The sequence below is a fragment of the Cotesia typhae genome, unplaced genomic scaffold (genome assembly GCF_013202065.1).
Source record: "Cotesia typhae breed Kobodo isofemale line unplaced genomic scaffold, CoteBio_Ctyphae scaffold_91, whole genome shotgun sequence".
Classification (NCBI taxonomy): Eukaryota; Metazoa; Arthropoda; class Insecta; order Hymenoptera; family Braconidae; genus Cotesia; species Cotesia typhae.
This window is the reverse complement of record NW_027423781.1, coordinates 937,122-956,488: the sequence shown is the minus strand read 5'-3', so window position 1 is coordinate 956,488 and position 19,367 is coordinate 937,122. Positions and strand designations below refer to the sequence as shown.

The following is a 19,367-nucleotide window of genomic DNA, read 5'->3' as shown; positions in this document are numbered from 1 at the left end:
ATCTGTGACATGTGATTATGTTTGATATATGTGGCACATATGATCATATATGGCAAATGTGATCATATATGACATATGTGATCACATATAATCACATACGACAATTAGGTCATGTGGGTAGTCATTTTTTCTGAAATTTTCCCCAGAATCCAAAAATTTCCTTCTTAATTCTATAAATTAATTTCAGTTCTCATAAACTACGATTGTTACAAGAAAATAATGCTTTAAAAAAAAAAGATTGATTGTAATGGACCAGAACGACGGTTAAAAATTGCGTAACTTCCTCTATACTACTCTCGGTGGTTCTTATTCTCATCATCATGATTTTTATCGTCGTCTTATTTTCAAGTCATTTATTATTATTTTTATTTCTCCCGATTCTCAATTCCAACATCCACCTCCACCAGGACCACTAGATATATATATATATATATATATATATATATATATATATATATATATATATATATATATATATATATATATATATATATATATATATTTCTGCTGAGAAGGTTCTTCTCTTTCCTCAGAGAGTTTTATTTTTTAACCGTGATTTTTTTTTCTTCCCGTAGCACACAAACTTAACAGCGAATTTGTGTGTGAGAGTGGCGCTGAGGTTCTGCCTCGCAACAGCAACGGTTTCTTCGCCGACGCCTAAACAACATATAACATAATATTATAACACGAGGAGGATCTTCTGGTTCAGCTACAGTCTCTTTGGTATCTCCTCTTCTTCCATTATCTTTATCCTTATTCTCAGTATTATTCTCACTAATACTAATCTAATGTAAGCCTGAACCATCGAGCACATAATGCTTGTTTTCTTTATCCTTCACTTGTTTTTCTCAACCTCAACCTCGCCCCCTGTCCTCCCTCCTCCTCCTCTTCCTCCCTCTTCTTCTTCTTCTTCTACGTCGCCGTCATACCATACGGTCACGGTGTTTATGCCGATGCAGAGGACAAGAACTCCCAGAGCGATTTCTAATGCTATTATGTACTTGATGGATATCATATGGCTTTAATGAATTTAATTGGAAAGTATTATTATTATTATTTAATAAATTTAATTTAATTCTAATAAGTAAATAATAATAATTTTATTTTCTTAAATATTGACATTTTTTAAGATATAAGCTCATCCCGATGTTACACTCATCAAGAGCTTTCATTTAAGTATCCACATGCATTTTTTATATATTTTTTATATATACATATATATAATATATATGAAATATATAAAATATATGAAAAGTTGATGTGGGTACTCAAATTAAAGGTCTCGATGAGTGTAACATCGGAATGAGGTTATATCTTTAAAAATGTCAATATTTCACAATAAGTGTATTGATTTTTACGGTCAATGCAGTAAAAAAAATTAATTAGAACAAAAAAAATTTTCAATTTGAGTTTTGATAAGGTATATTGAGAATTATAAGTAAAAATAATTAATTTAACTAATTTAAAAAACAATGCATTGATTCTCTAAAATTTAATATTATTATTATAATGAAAATATTCAATGTAAAAACAAAAAATAAATAAGAATGAGGTTAAATAAAAGCATATTCCGGAAGCAAACAGGTGAAAGAAGCTCAAGTGAAATCCCATTCAATGAAATACTTGTAATAATAATAATAATATCACCAACAAAATAAAAATAATTTGATCCCCCGTAAAAGGACCTACTGAGGCAGACATCCAACTACTTACATATATTCTTATACTTATATTGTTAATGCTCGGTGCTGGTCCTTTTTTGCTCGAAATTAAATATCAACACGCGGTTATTGATTCCCTTTTTAATCGTAAAAGTGAAATTATATTTTCACTTTTATCATTTCACTTTTAAATTATCGGCCCATCAACCTAATTACAATTATCAGCTTTAATTAATTAATATTTCAATTGTCAATAAATTATTAATTTTTTTAATCCACAATAACATCTGTCAAAAGATACACAAATATTGAAAAAACAAAATTTTTTTTTTTTCTAATAAAATTAAAAATAATTTGGTCGGACAATTTTGTACAGATTTAAGACGCCCATATACAAAGAATCACCTATATAACACGCGTTAATATAGAAATAATTTTTACACTTGACTTTTATCAATCACGAACAGTAATTTTATTGAAAACTTACTTAGACTCCGAAAAATAAACATGTTCAAAGTCTGTTGAAAACTAAAACTCAAAGTGTCTCTACTAGTTTTTAGTCTGATTAATGATTTTCCCATTTTTTATTTTTTCTCATACATATATCCTTAAAAAAAAAAAAAAAAAAAAAAATCCTAAGAAAACACTGTCATTATCATTCTTCCAGATTTAGACATTTAAAAAAAAAAAAAAAAATATTTTTTCGATAGTTTAAAAAATTTTTTCAAAACTTCGGCTTAAAGAAAATAAAAAAAATAAAAATGGTCGGTGTTTTTCAGAAGAAAATTTTATTGAAAAATTTTCAATGTCTCGAGAATTAACTTCGATAATAATAGAAGAGACAATTATTTGAATTTAAAAGAGTTTGGTGCCGAAAAGGATTTTTTTATTTATGTTAAAAATGTTTTCAGGAGAATGATTTTTAAGTTAAATGGTAAATGTAGAGTATTAGGTATGGCCATGACCATGCACAGAAAATAAAACTGGTAAATTTTAAGATTCTGAGAAGCTGACAAGACGTCTAGTCCCTTTAAAGATCTTTAAACTGAACCGCTAGAATTCTAGATCTTTACTTTATTATACATAAAGTTTTTTGTCGGTGGTGAAACAAATTTATGGTCGAATGGAAGTATAACTGTGGGAAATTATTAAAAATATTTTCATGTTTTTGACCTGCATTTTATAGTGTTCAATTATTTTTTATTATAAGGGCCAATATTAATATTTAAGATGAAACCATCTTTGAATTTATGAAAAATTCGTTGGGTTACCGTTACGAGGACGGGATATTTGCTAAATTGCACTGTGGTTGTTCCAGTTTGATGCAATTTCTTTTTTGTGGGTTTTAAAAATGATATTTTATTTATTAAAATTTTTTTGAATCAAAAAAATTTAATTTCTAGATTTTGATTTTTTATAATTAATTACAGAGCGCGTAAAAATTGAATTTTTTTCGTGAAATTTTGTAGGGACCTAGGGGATGCTATTTTAAGGTGAGTTTTTGAAAAAGCTAAAAAATCGGTCGATTAGTTGTGGAGTTACAGTCGTTGGAAAATTAAGGGCACACCTCAAAGCGTGACAGGAGGAGCATTTTTATTGATTTTTAGGCTAAGTATTGAAGATACGGAAAAATGCTTATGGCTTGAGATTTTAAAAAAAAGAAAAAAGAAAATTTATAATTTCTAATTATAAATTAACGATAAATACTAAAAAGCTAAAATAAAAATAAAAATAAAAATTCCGCAGATTTTCTCACGGATTTTCTTTATCCCAATAAATAACTCACCCTATTTAAATCCGGCCCTAGAATATTCCAACAACAAATCATATTTTATTCTTAATAATTTATAAACCTGTTTACATCCCAATTAATTTCTGGGTTCAACATTGTAATTTCTAATGACAGGAACTTTTTTATTTTCTTCACGTTAATTTCGACACGGATACGCCTTTGAAGGTGCGAAATTTATCATCATCGCCCCGAGGGTCTTAAATAAAATTTCCTAGAAATTTAATTGAAATTTTCTTTCCCCAACTGGCAAATATCCGAGTGGAGACTCTCGGACGCAGTGTGGGTGGCTAAAATCTATAATTGAGGGTATTTATTGTTATTTAACCGACAAGGGAGGGCCAGGGCGTGAATGCTTTTCTGAAAAACTCTCCTGGATTCTGAAGCTAGGACTTAATGTGCCAACTGTAACTATAACTTTGATGCCCTTCGTCTTTTGGCTGATATATATCTTTCGTTTCTTCTGGAGAATTATTCAGAGGAGATCTCTCTGTAGAAGCGCCGAAGAACCAAAACCGGTCCGAAGATTCTTGCCTGGATGGCGAACAAATCCCCAGCTCCAGGGTTTCTCAAACAGAAAACTCGCATTTTTTATCCTGTCCGCTCCAGACCGTTTACTATATTTCAAACTCATTATTATGTAACTTATATTCAAGCCAAATAATTGTTTTTTTTTTATGATTGTAAAATTATCCAGAAAAAGTAGGAAAAGCTTGTAAATATTTAATTACACGGAAAGAACAAAATTACACTGGATATAATCCGAAAAAATATCTCGTGTAATTTGAATTATACTCAGTACAATCTTGGATTATATAATTTTTTCAAAAATTTTCATGTTCAATTTTTTTTTTTTAATTTATAAATTTTTTAAAAAATTTTTAAAATTTGTGAAAATTCTGGTAAACATTTTTTTTTTAATTGTGAATTTTTTTTTTTTCAAATATATTAAAAAATTTTTCAACCCCAAATTATCGGAAAAATTGTGCTTAAATAATCTTTAAATATTTTCTATCCATGCATTTTTTAAATTTTCTACATGAGAAATTTTTTTTAAAATAATTTTTCAATAAAATAAATTATTAAAATTTTTAAATGTCAGCTAACTAAATTTCCATAATTTTACAATACTAAAATTAGCCAATGTTTTTAATTTTTTTTTTTCATTTATTCAATTATAACAAAAAAATATTTATAAAAAATTGCACGTGTAATTTTTTTAATTTTTTACATGTGAAATTAAAAAAAAAATTTTTTTTTAAATCTGGATTATGTTTGATATTATCTAAAAAATTTTTTTTACCACATTAAGATAAATTTCCTGCAAAAAAAAAATCCCTAATAATTAAAAAAAATTTTCAATATTTTAAATTTAAACTTTAAAAACCAAATTTTTCATTAGAAAATTCCAAAAAAAATTTTTTTACGACTTTTTACTCAATTTTTGACTCAAAAATGAAAAATTAAAAAAAAAACGGTCTTTCTAAATTTTCCCCTTCCGGCAAAGTCTCACAAAACGTCTCCCACCACAAAAATTGGCGGGAAGATAAACAAACCGGCCATTTTTAAATCCCTCTCATCCCAGCAGAGATTTAAAGACCCCGCACGTTTCTTCCCAAGGTTCTTCCATCTCGCTCGCCCCCTTGAAGATACCAGAGCTTGTTGTCAAGGCTCCCATTACATACAACACGCACATATTTTTGTTGTGCTCCCGCCAGTGAGAATTCCAGCGTATGATCTCAAGGTTCAGCGTTAAAACTTTATCTGAACGCTCCCACACTCTTGAAAAGATCGCCAAAATTCATCAATTGGCTGTGCAGACATCAAAGCTCAAACTTAGACACTTAAAAGTGTTGCAAATCATGCTAAACTTTTTAGAATTAGCCTTTGAACTTGAAAAATTTTAATTCTAAATTTTAAGGCGGAATGTAATCCAATTACGACACCTCTCTCTTGACATAAAAAACGATCTGTCATTTTCCTTTAAAAAAAAAATGAAAAGCCGGTTGACCACCAATTTGGAATTTTGAGTTTTTAGTTTGCGATTGGGATCACGGGACAAAAGCTTAGAACTTTTTTATTCGACTATAATAACAGAATAGCATGAAATAAAATAAAATGAGAATAGCGTGTGGGAAGACTGACTGGCATTATACGGTTGTACCTGTTGTAGAGTCTATACAAGTTGGAAACCTCAACGCTACCTGCAGACACAGAATAGATCTTTCTTATACTGCTCTTAGATTTTAGATGTCGATGTGAAAGCACACACAACAACCCACAGGATGGTGGATTTTAAATTCTCTACATTGCTAGATTTTAAGTTGTTGATTTTGTACTTGAATCCAATTCAAGACTCGCTTCAGAATTGTATAGTACCTGTTAAATGCCCACCCTCTTATTTTTGAGCATCCTGTTTGCTAAATTGATGATATTGTAATCATTGATAGTGGCAAATTGCTTTAATAAAATGATAAAAGAGAAGAGAGTTGGAATTTGGACAGAATAATTTTGAGATTTCATCAGATATTTAGTATAAAGAAAGATATTTTTCTCGAGAAAGGTGTTATTAAAGGTGATAGATGAGAGGTGATCCAGCGGTTTTTGATGGGAATTAGAGGGAAAATGTGTGTAGAAAAGGCATGAAATTTTCGAGGAAAAGAGTATTTTGTGAATGGAGCACATTAATCGATTTGGTTATTGGGCTAGTGTAAGGGATGGGTGAGAATAATTTATAAACGGTTAGTATTATATAGATTGAATTGAGAGTTTGAAGAAGTAATATAAAAGTTGAAGAAGATTGAAGATATTTTAGAGTGATTAAGAGTTGTTGATGGGTTTTTTAAAAGGTAGTTTTTTTGAGGCAGGTAATAAGTTTAGGGATTTTTTTTTGGGATTGGTGATATTCAATGATGATATTCATAATGATATTTATTTAAATATTTATATTGAGTATGGTATTTACAGTGATCTTGATAATATTTACGATATTCATCATGATTAATAATATTGATGATATTCATCATGTTTCATGACATTGATAGTGATATTCATAATAAAATTATTTTTGGTAATATATTTATCATTATTTATGATATTGATGATGATATTCATCATGTATCATGATATTGGTAGTTATATTTATCATATATCATGATATTCATCATGAAATTACTTTTGATAATAATCTTCATCATGATTTATAATATTTATGCTGATATTCACCATGTTTAATGAAACTAATAAAGATATTCATTATGTATCATGAAATTGATAATGATATTCATTATAAAATTATTTTTGGTAACAATATTCATCATAATTTATGATTGTGATTATTTAATAATGTTTAATGACATTATTAAAGATATTTGTCATGATTTATCTTATTGACACTGATATTCATCATAATATTGACATTATTTATTATAAAATCGCCTTTAATACCCACATTTATCCTTTTTATACCATTATAATTAGCTAAAAATTTTTTTCTACCATAAAAATCCTCTTTGACCCCCCAAGAATTCCATTACATGTTCATTTAAAATGACCACCTTACATTACCCAAAAAAATCGTATAACTCTTATTTCAAGGCCCCTAAACTTCCCGACTTAAACTCTAGATAATGAATCAGCAAAAAGCTTTAAAATAACACCAACAATTTCCGATAGCGTTATCGCCTATCATATTCCTTGATAACAGATATCTCAACCAAACTGTTATGAAATAAAACCGCTCAGACATATGCCACGTTGGTAGTTAGTTTTTAATTTTTTTATGAATTCTAGCTGGTCAAGTAGCCCCGCATTCTTCTCACACAGCAACACGCATTTTGTTGTTGTGTGTTGATACCCCACCGATCTTTCTAGTGCGTCTGTAGCGAATGAATGGGCCCGAGGAAATTGGAGAGATCCCCGATCAGCTGATCCGGCGGTTTGTTTTGGCGGGACCAAGTTTAGGCGCGAACCAATCTATAGGATATGTTTGTACGCCACGCGTAGCATTGAGATTGGACTTAGCAACAAGAGTTGTGTACTCTGGTGGTGTGGAACCCGACTGACCAGCTCTGAGAATAAGAATAAGAGGAAGATGAGGATATCGATGACGAAGATAAAAACCTCCAAGCCTGTCCCACACATTAGAAATAAAGGGACTTTGTAGATGTTCCGACGGTCTTCTGAGAATCTTTCTATCATTTGCATTCACCAGGGACCTGGAGTATCCTGGACTTAACATCAACATCACATACTCATGCTGCTTTAACGTCTATAGCCTCTCTATTTATTGCTATTACATTTATGTCGACGTTTTACCTCTTTCTTTAGCATTAAGCTGTTATTTGTTCTAGGATGCCTCGTCGTCATCCACACCTTGTAATACATTACTCAAATTTTACGAGATGTTTCAACTATTCAACGGTACCCAATTGCTCAAAGGAATCCTAATTAGCTTAGGATAATTATTTATTTTATTTTATTGCCAATAATACAAAAATAAAACAGATCTACTTGGATATTTTTACAATAATTGGATTTTGTTAATAGAACAGTGAAAACAATTCAAAATTTGAGAAATGTAATCAGCTATTTACAATCAGAAAAAATTAAGCGAGAAATCTTAATTTCAATGTCGGACTAAGTTTAGATTTAGAGCCCTGTAAATTACTCCAAATTTTAACGATTTGAATCTTCATCAGTAAAACCGGGTATCAAATTCTCCTTAAGCTCAAAATAATGAAAAAATTTGGTAAGCTTTTATCTTGAGAGTGTTAATTAGTTCCTTTTTTTTTTTTTTTTTTTTTTTTTTTTTTTTTTGAGAAATTGGGTGTTAAATTCAAAAATTTTATTTTGAACAAAAAAAGGTCTTTTGGAAAAATGCGATAAAATTTAGAAGATATAGATTTTGCAAATTTATTTAAGAAAAATTGATTAAGTGGTATTTTTTAGTAGTTTGAATTTTTGGAATCTCATTTTTTGGATTTTTTGAGGAAATGAGCAAAGTTACAGGAAAAGTAAAGAGATTTTTTGAAGAAAATTTAATTTTGAACAAAAAAGGTCTCTTAAAAAAATGCGATAAAATGCATTGTTTAGAAGATTTTTCAAATTAACTAAATAAAAATTGATAAAGTGGTTTTTTTATTGAATTAAATTTTCCAAATTTTATTTTCCGCTATACTTTCTAAACAATTCACTTTATCACATTTTTTCTAAGATCATTGTCCTTCAAAATTAAATTTCCTTAAAAAATCTCTCTTTACTTTTTCTGTAACTCCACCCATTTCTCCAAAAAATCCAAAAATTCAAACTACTAAAAAATCCAACTTTATTAATTTTATTAAATTAGTTCGCAAAATTATTTAAATCTTGTAAATAATGGACTTTTTGGGATCGCATTTTTAAAATTTTCCTGGAACTTTATCCATTCTCCCAAAAATAAAAAATAAAAAAAAAAAAAAAAACAATAGAGAGAAAATGATACTTATTCCAAATTTCCTCTTTCGCAATTCTTAAAAAATTTAAAGACCCAAACCATCAAATCTCTAATCAAGCGTAGAATTTAAATCCCCGTCTTTAGAGAGCAGACCTTTAAATCTAAAAAACACATGGTGTCTTAGTCATCAACATCGAAGACCTCGAAGTCAAAGACAACTTCGTGTCCAATGAAGAGAAATCGTTTTTATTATTTGCTTTTCGATGGTGCAGCCCCTTCGGAAAAATTTTTAAAAAAGTGTTTTCAATCTTTAAAGAAATTGGGCCTTTTTTTTTGAGTATCAAGCAGCGCAAACAAGCCTTAGTCACTTTCGTAGAAGTGTAACCATCTGAAAAGCGCTATCTTTGTTTGTAACTATCATCGAACATTTTAAAATTAACTTCCACTTCAATTTCTTTCCCTCTGATCAAAATCTTCTTCTACAACACATTAGTCCTGGTGGTAGGTCTTGTTCTTAGATTTTTAAAATTACATCTTTAAGTGCCGTGGAATGCGTGTGAAGAAAAAATAAAATGAGTCATCTATCAAGGGGATAATTTCGGATCATGATTTTTAGGCGCCACTTTAAAATATCTTCAGGATCATTATGCAGCAAAAGAATATATCAATCATAAAAATTCTTCTTATCATTCTGTCTATAATTAACAAGGTAAATATTTTACCCCAAGCTTTGTTTCGGTCGATTAATCACTTGTTAGTTCACAGGCTTATCTCTGAAGGTCAGGAAAATTTTTTCCGTTGGTCTTATCTTAAATTATTCCAACAGCCGGTTATAAAATTCAAGACTTTATAGAGTTGATTTACATGAATTGGTAATTGTTTATTAAAGGAGGTCTCTTTGTCATCAATGTCATAAAAAAAAAAAAAAAAAAAAAAAAAAAATTAAATTAATTTTTATCCAATAGTTAAAGTCCTTATTTATCTAATAGTGAAGTTTAATTTATTCTTCATCGTGGAAATTTTTGAAAAAAAATTTTAGTATTTTTTCCGAGTCTTACGAAAGGTTTTCGAAATATTTAGGTTTGATTTATTGCAATAAAATATTTAAGTTGCCCTGAAATTTATGGAGAAATTAAAATAATAAAATCACATAAAATTTTTAATTTAATTAAATTTGATCAGGAGCAAAATAAAATTTTTCAAGATCATAGAATGTGTTTATAAATTAGTCTTAATACTTGTAAATTTAATATTAAACTTTTTTGGGTATAGTATTGAGGACTGTTTTATTATAAAATATTTATTTTAAACTTGAAGAATTTACTGGGTGGATTATGTAGAACTCACTTGCTGCGATAGAATTTAGGGTATTTGTCCGATTTCTGAGGGAGGATCAGGGTGTTCGGTGAGAAAGAGACCACACATGGGACCGGGGTGATTTTTCTGTCGTCGCGTCAACATACGGCTCTTAAGTAAACTTCGGGCATATGTAGAGACGCTTTTCTTGAGAAACTACTCATAAAAAATATGGTCAATGTGGTTGGAGTCGGTTTTTTAATGGAAGAACTGAAAATAATGCCAACAAGTCACTGGGCTATAAATGTCATTAATTTCTGATGGTTGCCAGGGCTAGTTTGAAGTTTTTGAGCTTCAAAGTTTGAAATTCTCGGAGTTGGGAAATAAAGGGAGGCTTTGATGTTGTTGATGGCTTTTTCGTGGAACTCGGGAAATTGAAGTTGTCATTTTGGGTTTTGGTTTTGCTGTGGAACGTGAGAATGTTGAAGTGGACAAAGAATTAATTATTTTGGTGAAGTAGTTTTGAGTTATAAATATCTAGAAAGATATAAAATAGGTTTTGATGGTTATTTTTGATATTTTAGCTAAAATTTGAGATCAAAAATTTAAAAAAAAATTTTTTTTTAGTTAGAATAAAATTGATTTAAAAATTCTAATGAAAAAAAAAAAAATTAATCACTTTTAATAATATTTATCAACACTACAAATCAATGAAAAATTTTAATACCGCAAAAAATGACACAATAACAGTTATTACCTCTAAAGAAATCTTTTTTACAGCTTCCATAATAAAAATAATAAAAATAATCTAAAAATTTCTCTGTGAATCTTCAGACAGGAAGTACATTTAAATCAAAATCAAAAGGCGCATTAACCTCACCCGGATACCGAATCAACCCTTCGTCAATATAAATAACTATTTTCTCATACCAAAAAGGATCCTTTGAGAAGAATCCTCGGTTGCGAACAAAAGTTGACTTTGTCCAACATAACACTTGTACTCGAAAATTTTGTGGCTTTCACTCAAAGTTCTTTCATTATTGTCCACCAGTCCACCACCAGAGCTCCGGTCATTTCCGTTGGTGGTCTCACTTTTATTTGTAACGTAAAGTGTCTCGCCAAAGAAACACAAAATGCTGCTCCATCTTCATCTTCCTCGAAATCTTTAAAAAAAATTTACAACAAAACACCTCGGGACGTGTTATCAAGGCTCATGATTTTCAGTAAATATTGTTAATGTTGTATAGTTTTAGAATGAAATGAATTTTTTTTATTCCTTGTGGTCAGTCATATTTCTTTGTTCGATTAAGCTTTTAAGTATCCCCATTATACCCCAGGATTTTTTGGTACCTTTCGCTTTATGATAACTAAAGTTGACGATACATTTTTTCATGTTGGTCTAGGCTCTATTGTTCTTTAACTTATTCGTTACTGGTACTATAGTAAATGTAACGGATAGTCCTGAGAATATTTTACAGCTCGATATAAATTTAAATTTGCAAATAATAAATAATTAAAATTTTTTTAATTTAATTCAATTTTAATATAAAATTAATCTGTTGAAAAATTTTATTATGCAAAGTAAAAAATTTCTAGAGTAAAACGAACCCGAATTCCTTCTTGGATGAACCTACCGGCTATAATAATCCGAAAATTGCCGATTGACAGGCTCAAAAGCGTGCCCTTTAACTGACAACATACCAAGCATTGGATCATCCACCTGAGATCAACAAATACAAGTTCTTGAGTGAAGAAATAGAAGAAGCTTAACCATATTAGCCACTTTGCTCCTTATACGTCGACATCCGTTGCACACGTAAAGTAAGTCTTTATTCGCGAGGCAAACAGTAACTTTCCAGGAACCAGAGGAACATTATTCATTATTCTATTGAAGATATATCTTAAATACGTATATTGTGAATAGAAGGTTGAGCGGCGCCAGTGAAATCCGCCGACAAAATCCCCGTAAGGTTTCCCGTCGATATTATATTTTCATTCTTCAGAGGACAACAATCAACAGACCAACCATCAGATTCAATTTTATTCTTTTTATCTTCAACTCGTGCCAAGCCGCCGAATTCAATGAAGAATAAGGGATGATATTCATTCATGGGAAGCTTTTTCGGGGATGAATCGCACGTTTTTATTTATAATCTAACCTCCTACCTTCCCCTTTTTACCGGCCACATTCCAACTATTATTTTTTGTCACACACAACTTTGCCACTCACTTGAGGGAGTTTATTGTCGCACAGGTACCCGAATTCCTCAAAATTGCTCTAGCTTCAATCAAATTGATTCGCTTTTTTGTGGTGTGATACACTGATCGGTGTTTTGCTAATTTTGAGGTAATTGCGAGACAAAAATTAAGCTACTGTGATTTGCAACGACGATATGTGCCTAAATTGTTGTTTTTTGGGAGAAAAAAAAAAAAAAAAAAAAAAAAAAACACACACCTGATCAAATTTAATTAAATTAAAAATTTTCTGTGATTTTATAATTTTAATTTCTTCATAAATTTCACGGCAACTTAAATATTTTATTGCAAAAAATCAAACCTGAATATAACTCAAAAACTACTCGACCAATTGCCCTGATTCTTCGGAAATTTATATTAGAATAGTGTCCTCAAGAACTTGACAAAAAAGCAGCACAAAAATGGCACCCCCACCCCTCTGTGAGAACCATTAACCTTCTCGTCTCTCAACAGCGGAGTGTATCAATAAGAAGCGTGTATTTATCAAATAAAAATAGCTTATAAAGTAAGAGATCACTCGGATTTCCTACTTCCCACACGGTGAAACGTACGTTATCTTAAATTTAACGGAAACATCCGAAATCATAACGACCATCGCATTCCAAGAAAATTCACGTTATTTCCCACGTCGTAGGTGGCTCATAAAAAGTTTTGAGACATCCATCACGTGAATTATAGAAGAATATCGAAAAAAAGCGGATATATCGGGTCTGCCCTTTGTGTCTCGTGCCTTTACAATAAACACAAGCTATGGGAGTTCATCTTAAGAGTGCGTGCCACGATGCCTTTCTACGTCCCTTGTAAATATATACATATATATATTCATCATGTGTGGACTAAAATACCCTTTACCTTGCCTTTTCATAAGTAAATACATATAAAAAGGGTAAAGTAGACACAGACCGCTTTTATGTTAAACACTCACCGATTTTTACTTTTGTGAGAATATCAACCACCGATCATTCTTCTTCACTTCAGGTGTATGTACATACGTGTCTTCTGTGTGTCATATAAAAACATTCCGGCGAGCTAGTCTTCCAATACTACTCTTTCATTCAATACTATTTTCATTCATAGAATTCCGATCTAACACGTGTTCAGCTGTGTAGGTGTCAGGGATTTTCTGTAACGGCTTTCCTGAATTTAACACCCTAATTCAAGTGTATCGGGTGTCGGAAATTCGTACATTAGAATTTTGGAAAATTTCGTCGTGATTTTATTATTTTAAGATTCAATCTTATAATTTTGATGAAAAATATGGAAATATATCTTGTAAGCAAACTATTCGTAACGTGATTGATTGAATATATCATAAGCATGAAAATATATGCAAACTCTATAGTCAAGGCCCGCGCTTGCGCGCTCAAATTTGAATTAAAGATTAAAGGCCATCCCTGATGAAACTTCCCGCTAATTCCATACACAGTAAAAAATTTTGCGTCAAAAATTTTTGTGTAAAATATTTAACACTTTTATGTGTAAATTTAACATTTCTTGTGTTAAATTAACGCAAAAAAGTGTTAAATATTTAACACAAAATTTTTTGACGCAATGACGTAAAATTTTTTACCGTGCACGGGTATAGCTGATTTACAAGAGTCAAATTAATTTCGCGTATAAAAAAAATTTTTTTTACTCCAATCGATGTAAAAATAGTAAAAAAAAATTAAAATCTATGGAAAAAATGAAAAAAAAATTTTTTTAATATTTTTTTTTAAGTTTTAAGGGCGTATCCTATTTTTTCGGTTTATTATCAATTATATGTCAGAGTAAGCAAAAAAATTGTATTTTTTTCATTTTTAATGATGAATTTTAGAATTAAAATTAAAAAGAATTTTTTTTTTTTATTTTTAAAATTTTAACGATTAATGCCTCACATATTTATTTTTTAATTTTAGGAATTTTTATGTGCTTTTTATTTCAATTCATCGAAAATTGACTACGCAGTTGTTGTTGCTGTTGTTGTGACTCAACTGGAGCGAAAGGACTTCCTTAAGCATTAAAACTTCTAAAATATTAATTAAAATATGACTTTAAATAAAAATTAAAAAATTTTTTTCCCTTTCTAACATAAACAAAATTCCGTAAAAAAGTTTGAATCAATAAAAAACCTCGAGTCCGTTGAAATCTCGAAGGAATTTACAAACCCACCACTGTAAGGAAAAAAGGGACCTTTAAAGTAGACAAAGCGCGAATGATGCCAACAAAAGGGATTCTATTACATTTATATTTGAAGACACGTATTCCGGAATAGCCGGCAAGTTTACAAAACACTTGGACACACTAAAGAACGAAAATTAAATAGAAAAACCAATATTTTTCCATACTATATTCCAATCCGAGGATCTTTTACGACCTGCCGGGGAAAAAATAACACAAAACCTGAGCCTGGACCTCCCGGCAAGTGGAAATTATTACAAGCGAATAGAATAACATTTTCCAACCAGGTACCACAATTATTCAATTGCACAATGTACGAAATGACGTTCCGTGTCTTGTTAGATTTTTTACAAGTTATGAATCGCTCCAGTTTATTCTTTTATTGGACAATTAGCCCTTAGATGGAAGCGATTATTCTTTGATGGGCTGCCAGATTTTTTATCGCTCGATTTATGTATCCTGGACATCTTTTTGTTGCTCCTTTCTGTGAATGAACGCTGGTTTAAATTTTATTCTTTAAATTTAAAGCTGAATGCTTTGAGGAAGACTCAATAATTTTTATTTTGTGGGATCGCGTGCTGCGTTTCGATAGTTTAGATTTTTACGGGCGTAGTTTATATTGTTAGTATATTTACTATCGAGAATTTTTATTGAGTTTGATAATATCTGGTAGAAAATGTGTCAAGTGAGTTTATCTGATATAAAAGGTCGTAATTATGCTGGTAGAGATTTTTAGTTAAAAACACTGGTGATGATTTTTTATTAAGCACAGATTGTGTTAAATAAAATTATTATCCAAAAATATAATTAAGCAATGACTTTATATCTTGTGAACTATTGACATTTTTAAAGATATAAGTTCACCCCGATATTACACTCATCGAGACCTTTCATTTGAGTACCCACATCAATTTTTCATATATTTTATATATTTATATATATTATATATATGTATATATGAAAAATATATCAAAAATGCAAGTGGGTACTTAAATAAAAGCTCTTGATGAGTGTAATATCACGATGAGCTTATATTTTAAAAAATATTAATAATTAAGAAATGACCTTGTATCTTGTCAACTATTGACATTTTTTAATTTATAAGCTCATCCCGATGTTATACTCATCAAGAGCTTTCATTTGAGTACCTACATCAATTTTTCATATATTTTATATATTTATATATATGTATATATGAAAAATATATCAAAAATGCATGTGGGTACTCAAATGAAAGCTCTTGATGAGTGTAACATCATGATTATAATTTTTTTTTTCTTCTCAAAAATCAAGTCGTCATTTTTCCTCAATATAAATTCAAATAATAAATCAAAATTTAAATTAAAAAATAATTCAACCGTAAAATAACACAGATTTTTATTTTTTCCTTAAATTGCTATTAAAATTTGCGGTTTTGTTGGCGTAAAACCAATTTTTAACGAGGATGCGGTCCAGACACTCACAATAATAAAATCTACCATCAATATCATCATTTGTGTGAATAATAAACTAATAATAATAATAATTTCCGGCGAATAAAATAAAACATGACCAGCAGATTCCGGCACGAGCTGCTGTAATATTTTTTCGTTCCTCATGAATAAAAAGTGACTTGAGGTGTGACAAAACAGTCCAAAACTTAATCACAAATCCGACTAAACAACGTGAAAATCGCACAGAGTATCGAAACTAATTCAGATCACACGGAACTTTTATGTGGCTACAAGGTACAAAGGACACCCGCGGGGTACATCTATCCACTGAGGACCTTTTATACTTTTTTATTTTCATTTTTTATTATTATATATTAGACTTCTTTTCTTTTCTCAGCCCGGCGTCTTGGATGCACTATTTCCGTTCAGTTTTACGACAAGCAGAAAACGTTTTAGAGTTCTAGGAATCGCTTTAGAGCCTACAGGTCTCTGTCGTTAAAAAATTGGAGCCTAAATCACTTACCATTAATTATAATTACAATTATTATCCGTATTTTAGATTAAAGTACTTGCAAATTGTTAAATTATTATTAAATAGTGGCTCCAAAGTTAATTTTAGAAGTTTTGAATATAAATTTAAATTGTTATTGTCATTGTCGGAGAAAAAAATTCAAAAACTCACCCTTTGTCGTCTGCATCCTCCCCCAGACCTAGAAAAAAAAAAAAAAAAAAAAAAAATATTTGATTAGTTATTCATCCAAAAAAACAACCCTATCATAAATTCACTCTGCACTCCAATTTATTGGATTGTTATTGTTATTATTGCTATCAAGCGACCTGGTAGTGGTTGTTACCATCCACGAGACATCTATCAAGCTGATAAAACTTAATGAATCATCAACCATCTGCCGCAAATTCAAAATCTTTTATAATAAAATTTATTTGACCGAAAATTTTGAAAAAACTCCAAAAATTTGGACATTACAAAAAAAGTTACCGCTATCTTTTCTCCAGGTAGTGGTCGGGGGTCCAAGACACGACTTTTCGATCCGAAGAAAATAAAAAAGGAAGGAAATTGGAATGAACTGCCGCTGAGGAAAAATTTGAACAATCCATTGGCCGTTCTAAGAAAATACAATTGAAAATATCCCGAGATTTAACTTGAAGGTTAAAATTATTTCTAGCTGGGATTTGATCCAAAGTCTGCAAGGACTCATTCACTAAACTTAAAGGTCCAGGGAACCCGCTGGGAAATTTTGTCCGGGTATCTAGATCTCCCTGCATGTGGACGCCATGTGCGGACCAGGACCAAAATTTCAACTTGGACTGGGCTGGCTCTCACTTTGTTTGATTTTATGTTAATAATTATCGACGTCACTTGTTACTTTTAGGTCTTTGGTCTTTAGGCCAAGACCTATCAGATGAAGATAAACAAGGACTGTCTTTGGTGACTGTTGAGGGTGTTTTTTAAAGGGAACTGACTAATTTCTGTTGTGAAAGCTGAGAGTTCTTGGAAGATGGTCGAAAGTTGATAAAGAAAGGAAGTTTTGATAGTTTTTCATTATTTTTAAATATTTTGTAGTGAATTGATTTCAAGTGTCAATGCAGTCAAAAGTTGACTGTTTAGAAGGCCTCAGTATCAAGAACATATCAAAATTTGAACAATATCGGCCGAATAGGCCCTGAAATTTTAATTAAAATCTAAGTGCATTGATTTAGGCCGTCAATGCAGCCCACAATGTAAATTTTAGTCTAATATATTTTAAATTCAACTTTTGACTGATAAATAATAATAAGTGTGAAGAAATTAATTGGAAATATTAATTCAAAAGTTGATGCATTGATTTTGAATGTCAATACAGTACAAAAATGTCATTTTTGAACCAAGAAATATTTTATTAAATTTCTAGTCCTGTATAATTAACATTTATGACTGATATTTAATTATTTTACTAATTTTGCATTGATTTTGAGTGTCAATGCAGTACAAAATTGTCATTTAAAAAACTTTTTCCAATTTTTGAAATGTTATTGGCAATTCTGGCTACCACTAATTGATTTTATTGGTTTAAAAAATTAATATATTGATTTTTAGCGTCAATACAGTATAAAAAATATTTTAGTGGGAAAGTAAAATTTTAAATTATTATTTTTTTTTCCAAATTTTCTAAAAAAAACTAACTTTTGTTATCTATAAAAGAACTTCCTAGGAATCGATGAAAAGCCACTTCAAAAAGGCATGTTTGATAATAATTCCATGATAAACTATATAATTCAAAGTTTAACTTGACAAAAAAGTGAAGTGGATAAATTGAAGACGAATCATTAGCATGAAAATGAAAAGAGTATTTTTTCAATGTAAAGATAGAAAGCTATTTCTAAAAAAGGTTCTTTTGGATATTGACGGATAAAGGAATTGATTTCGTACGGTGTTCCATGCTTTTTAGGCTAATCATGGGGCTTGTAACCCATAAAAGAGCTTGGCAAGAACAAATTACTTTATTGAAAAGTGTCTAGACGCATCTATTCAAAAATTGATCCAGTTCTAGTGATGATCGCGTGACAAATTTCTTGAATTTTTGGTAATTTTTGTTTATAAATTTTTTTTTTTTATTTTTTTTATATATGGAGCAAAAGATGCACGACATATGTTCTCGCTGATGAGAGGAGAAAAAAGTAGAGAGACGTGGGAAGTAAACACGAGATCACATGACTAATTAATTAACCGCAGCTTGCTAGTCGCTCTAACCCTCTGTTTTACTGACTGTAAATTATAAATAACGGTTATGGTTGCTCTAGATCCTTAATGTTTTCAACAGTCAACGGCTGGAAGTGTTATGATGCATACGCGAGATATATGAGACGCTTATAAACATTTAATGTCAAGATCAAACAAAAACATCCTTGAAAAGTTACTCTCAAGAAAGTTTTTTTGTTCAAATTGAGATTCTGGGCTTTAAATTAGAGATAGGCGAAAAGTTATAAGGGCCTTTTCTGTAAAGAATTTAATTTTCTATAAAAAAGGTTTTTTATCATTTTTTCGAATTTTTTATATTTGCTCCAGAATTTTGATTTTTAACTTTGACAAATAAGATTTTGATTTAAAAAATTTTTTAAAGATTTTAAACTCGATTTTTAATTACAAGGTTCGATAATAATTTTTATTTGACAGGCAGTATGCATATAAATGCTACAAAAAGTATACTGTCATAAAAAAAAATCACTGATTAATTAAAAATTTATTTTAATAATTATTTTTACACAATTACATAAAAAATTGGTTTTTAACCTTTTAGCAGCCGTATATTATTTTTTTTTCTAAATAAAAATTTTGAGGG

At 30.0% G+C, this 19,367-nt stretch overlaps 1 protein-coding gene across 1 annotated transcript in view; it reads right to left on the bottom strand.

Annotated features, from left to right (window-relative positions):
• The window catches only part of LOC141537723 (M-phase inducer phosphatase), a 54,030-nt gene that overhangs the window by 18,636 nt on the left and 16,027 nt on the right, over positions 1–19,367 (bottom strand). Inside the window, exon 3 of the mRNA XM_074258865.1 lies at positions 16,712–16,739. Within this exon, the coding sequence (XP_074114966.1) occupies positions 16,712–16,739 (28 nt within the window). The remainder of the gene's footprint in view (positions 1–16,711; positions 16,740–19,367) is intronic.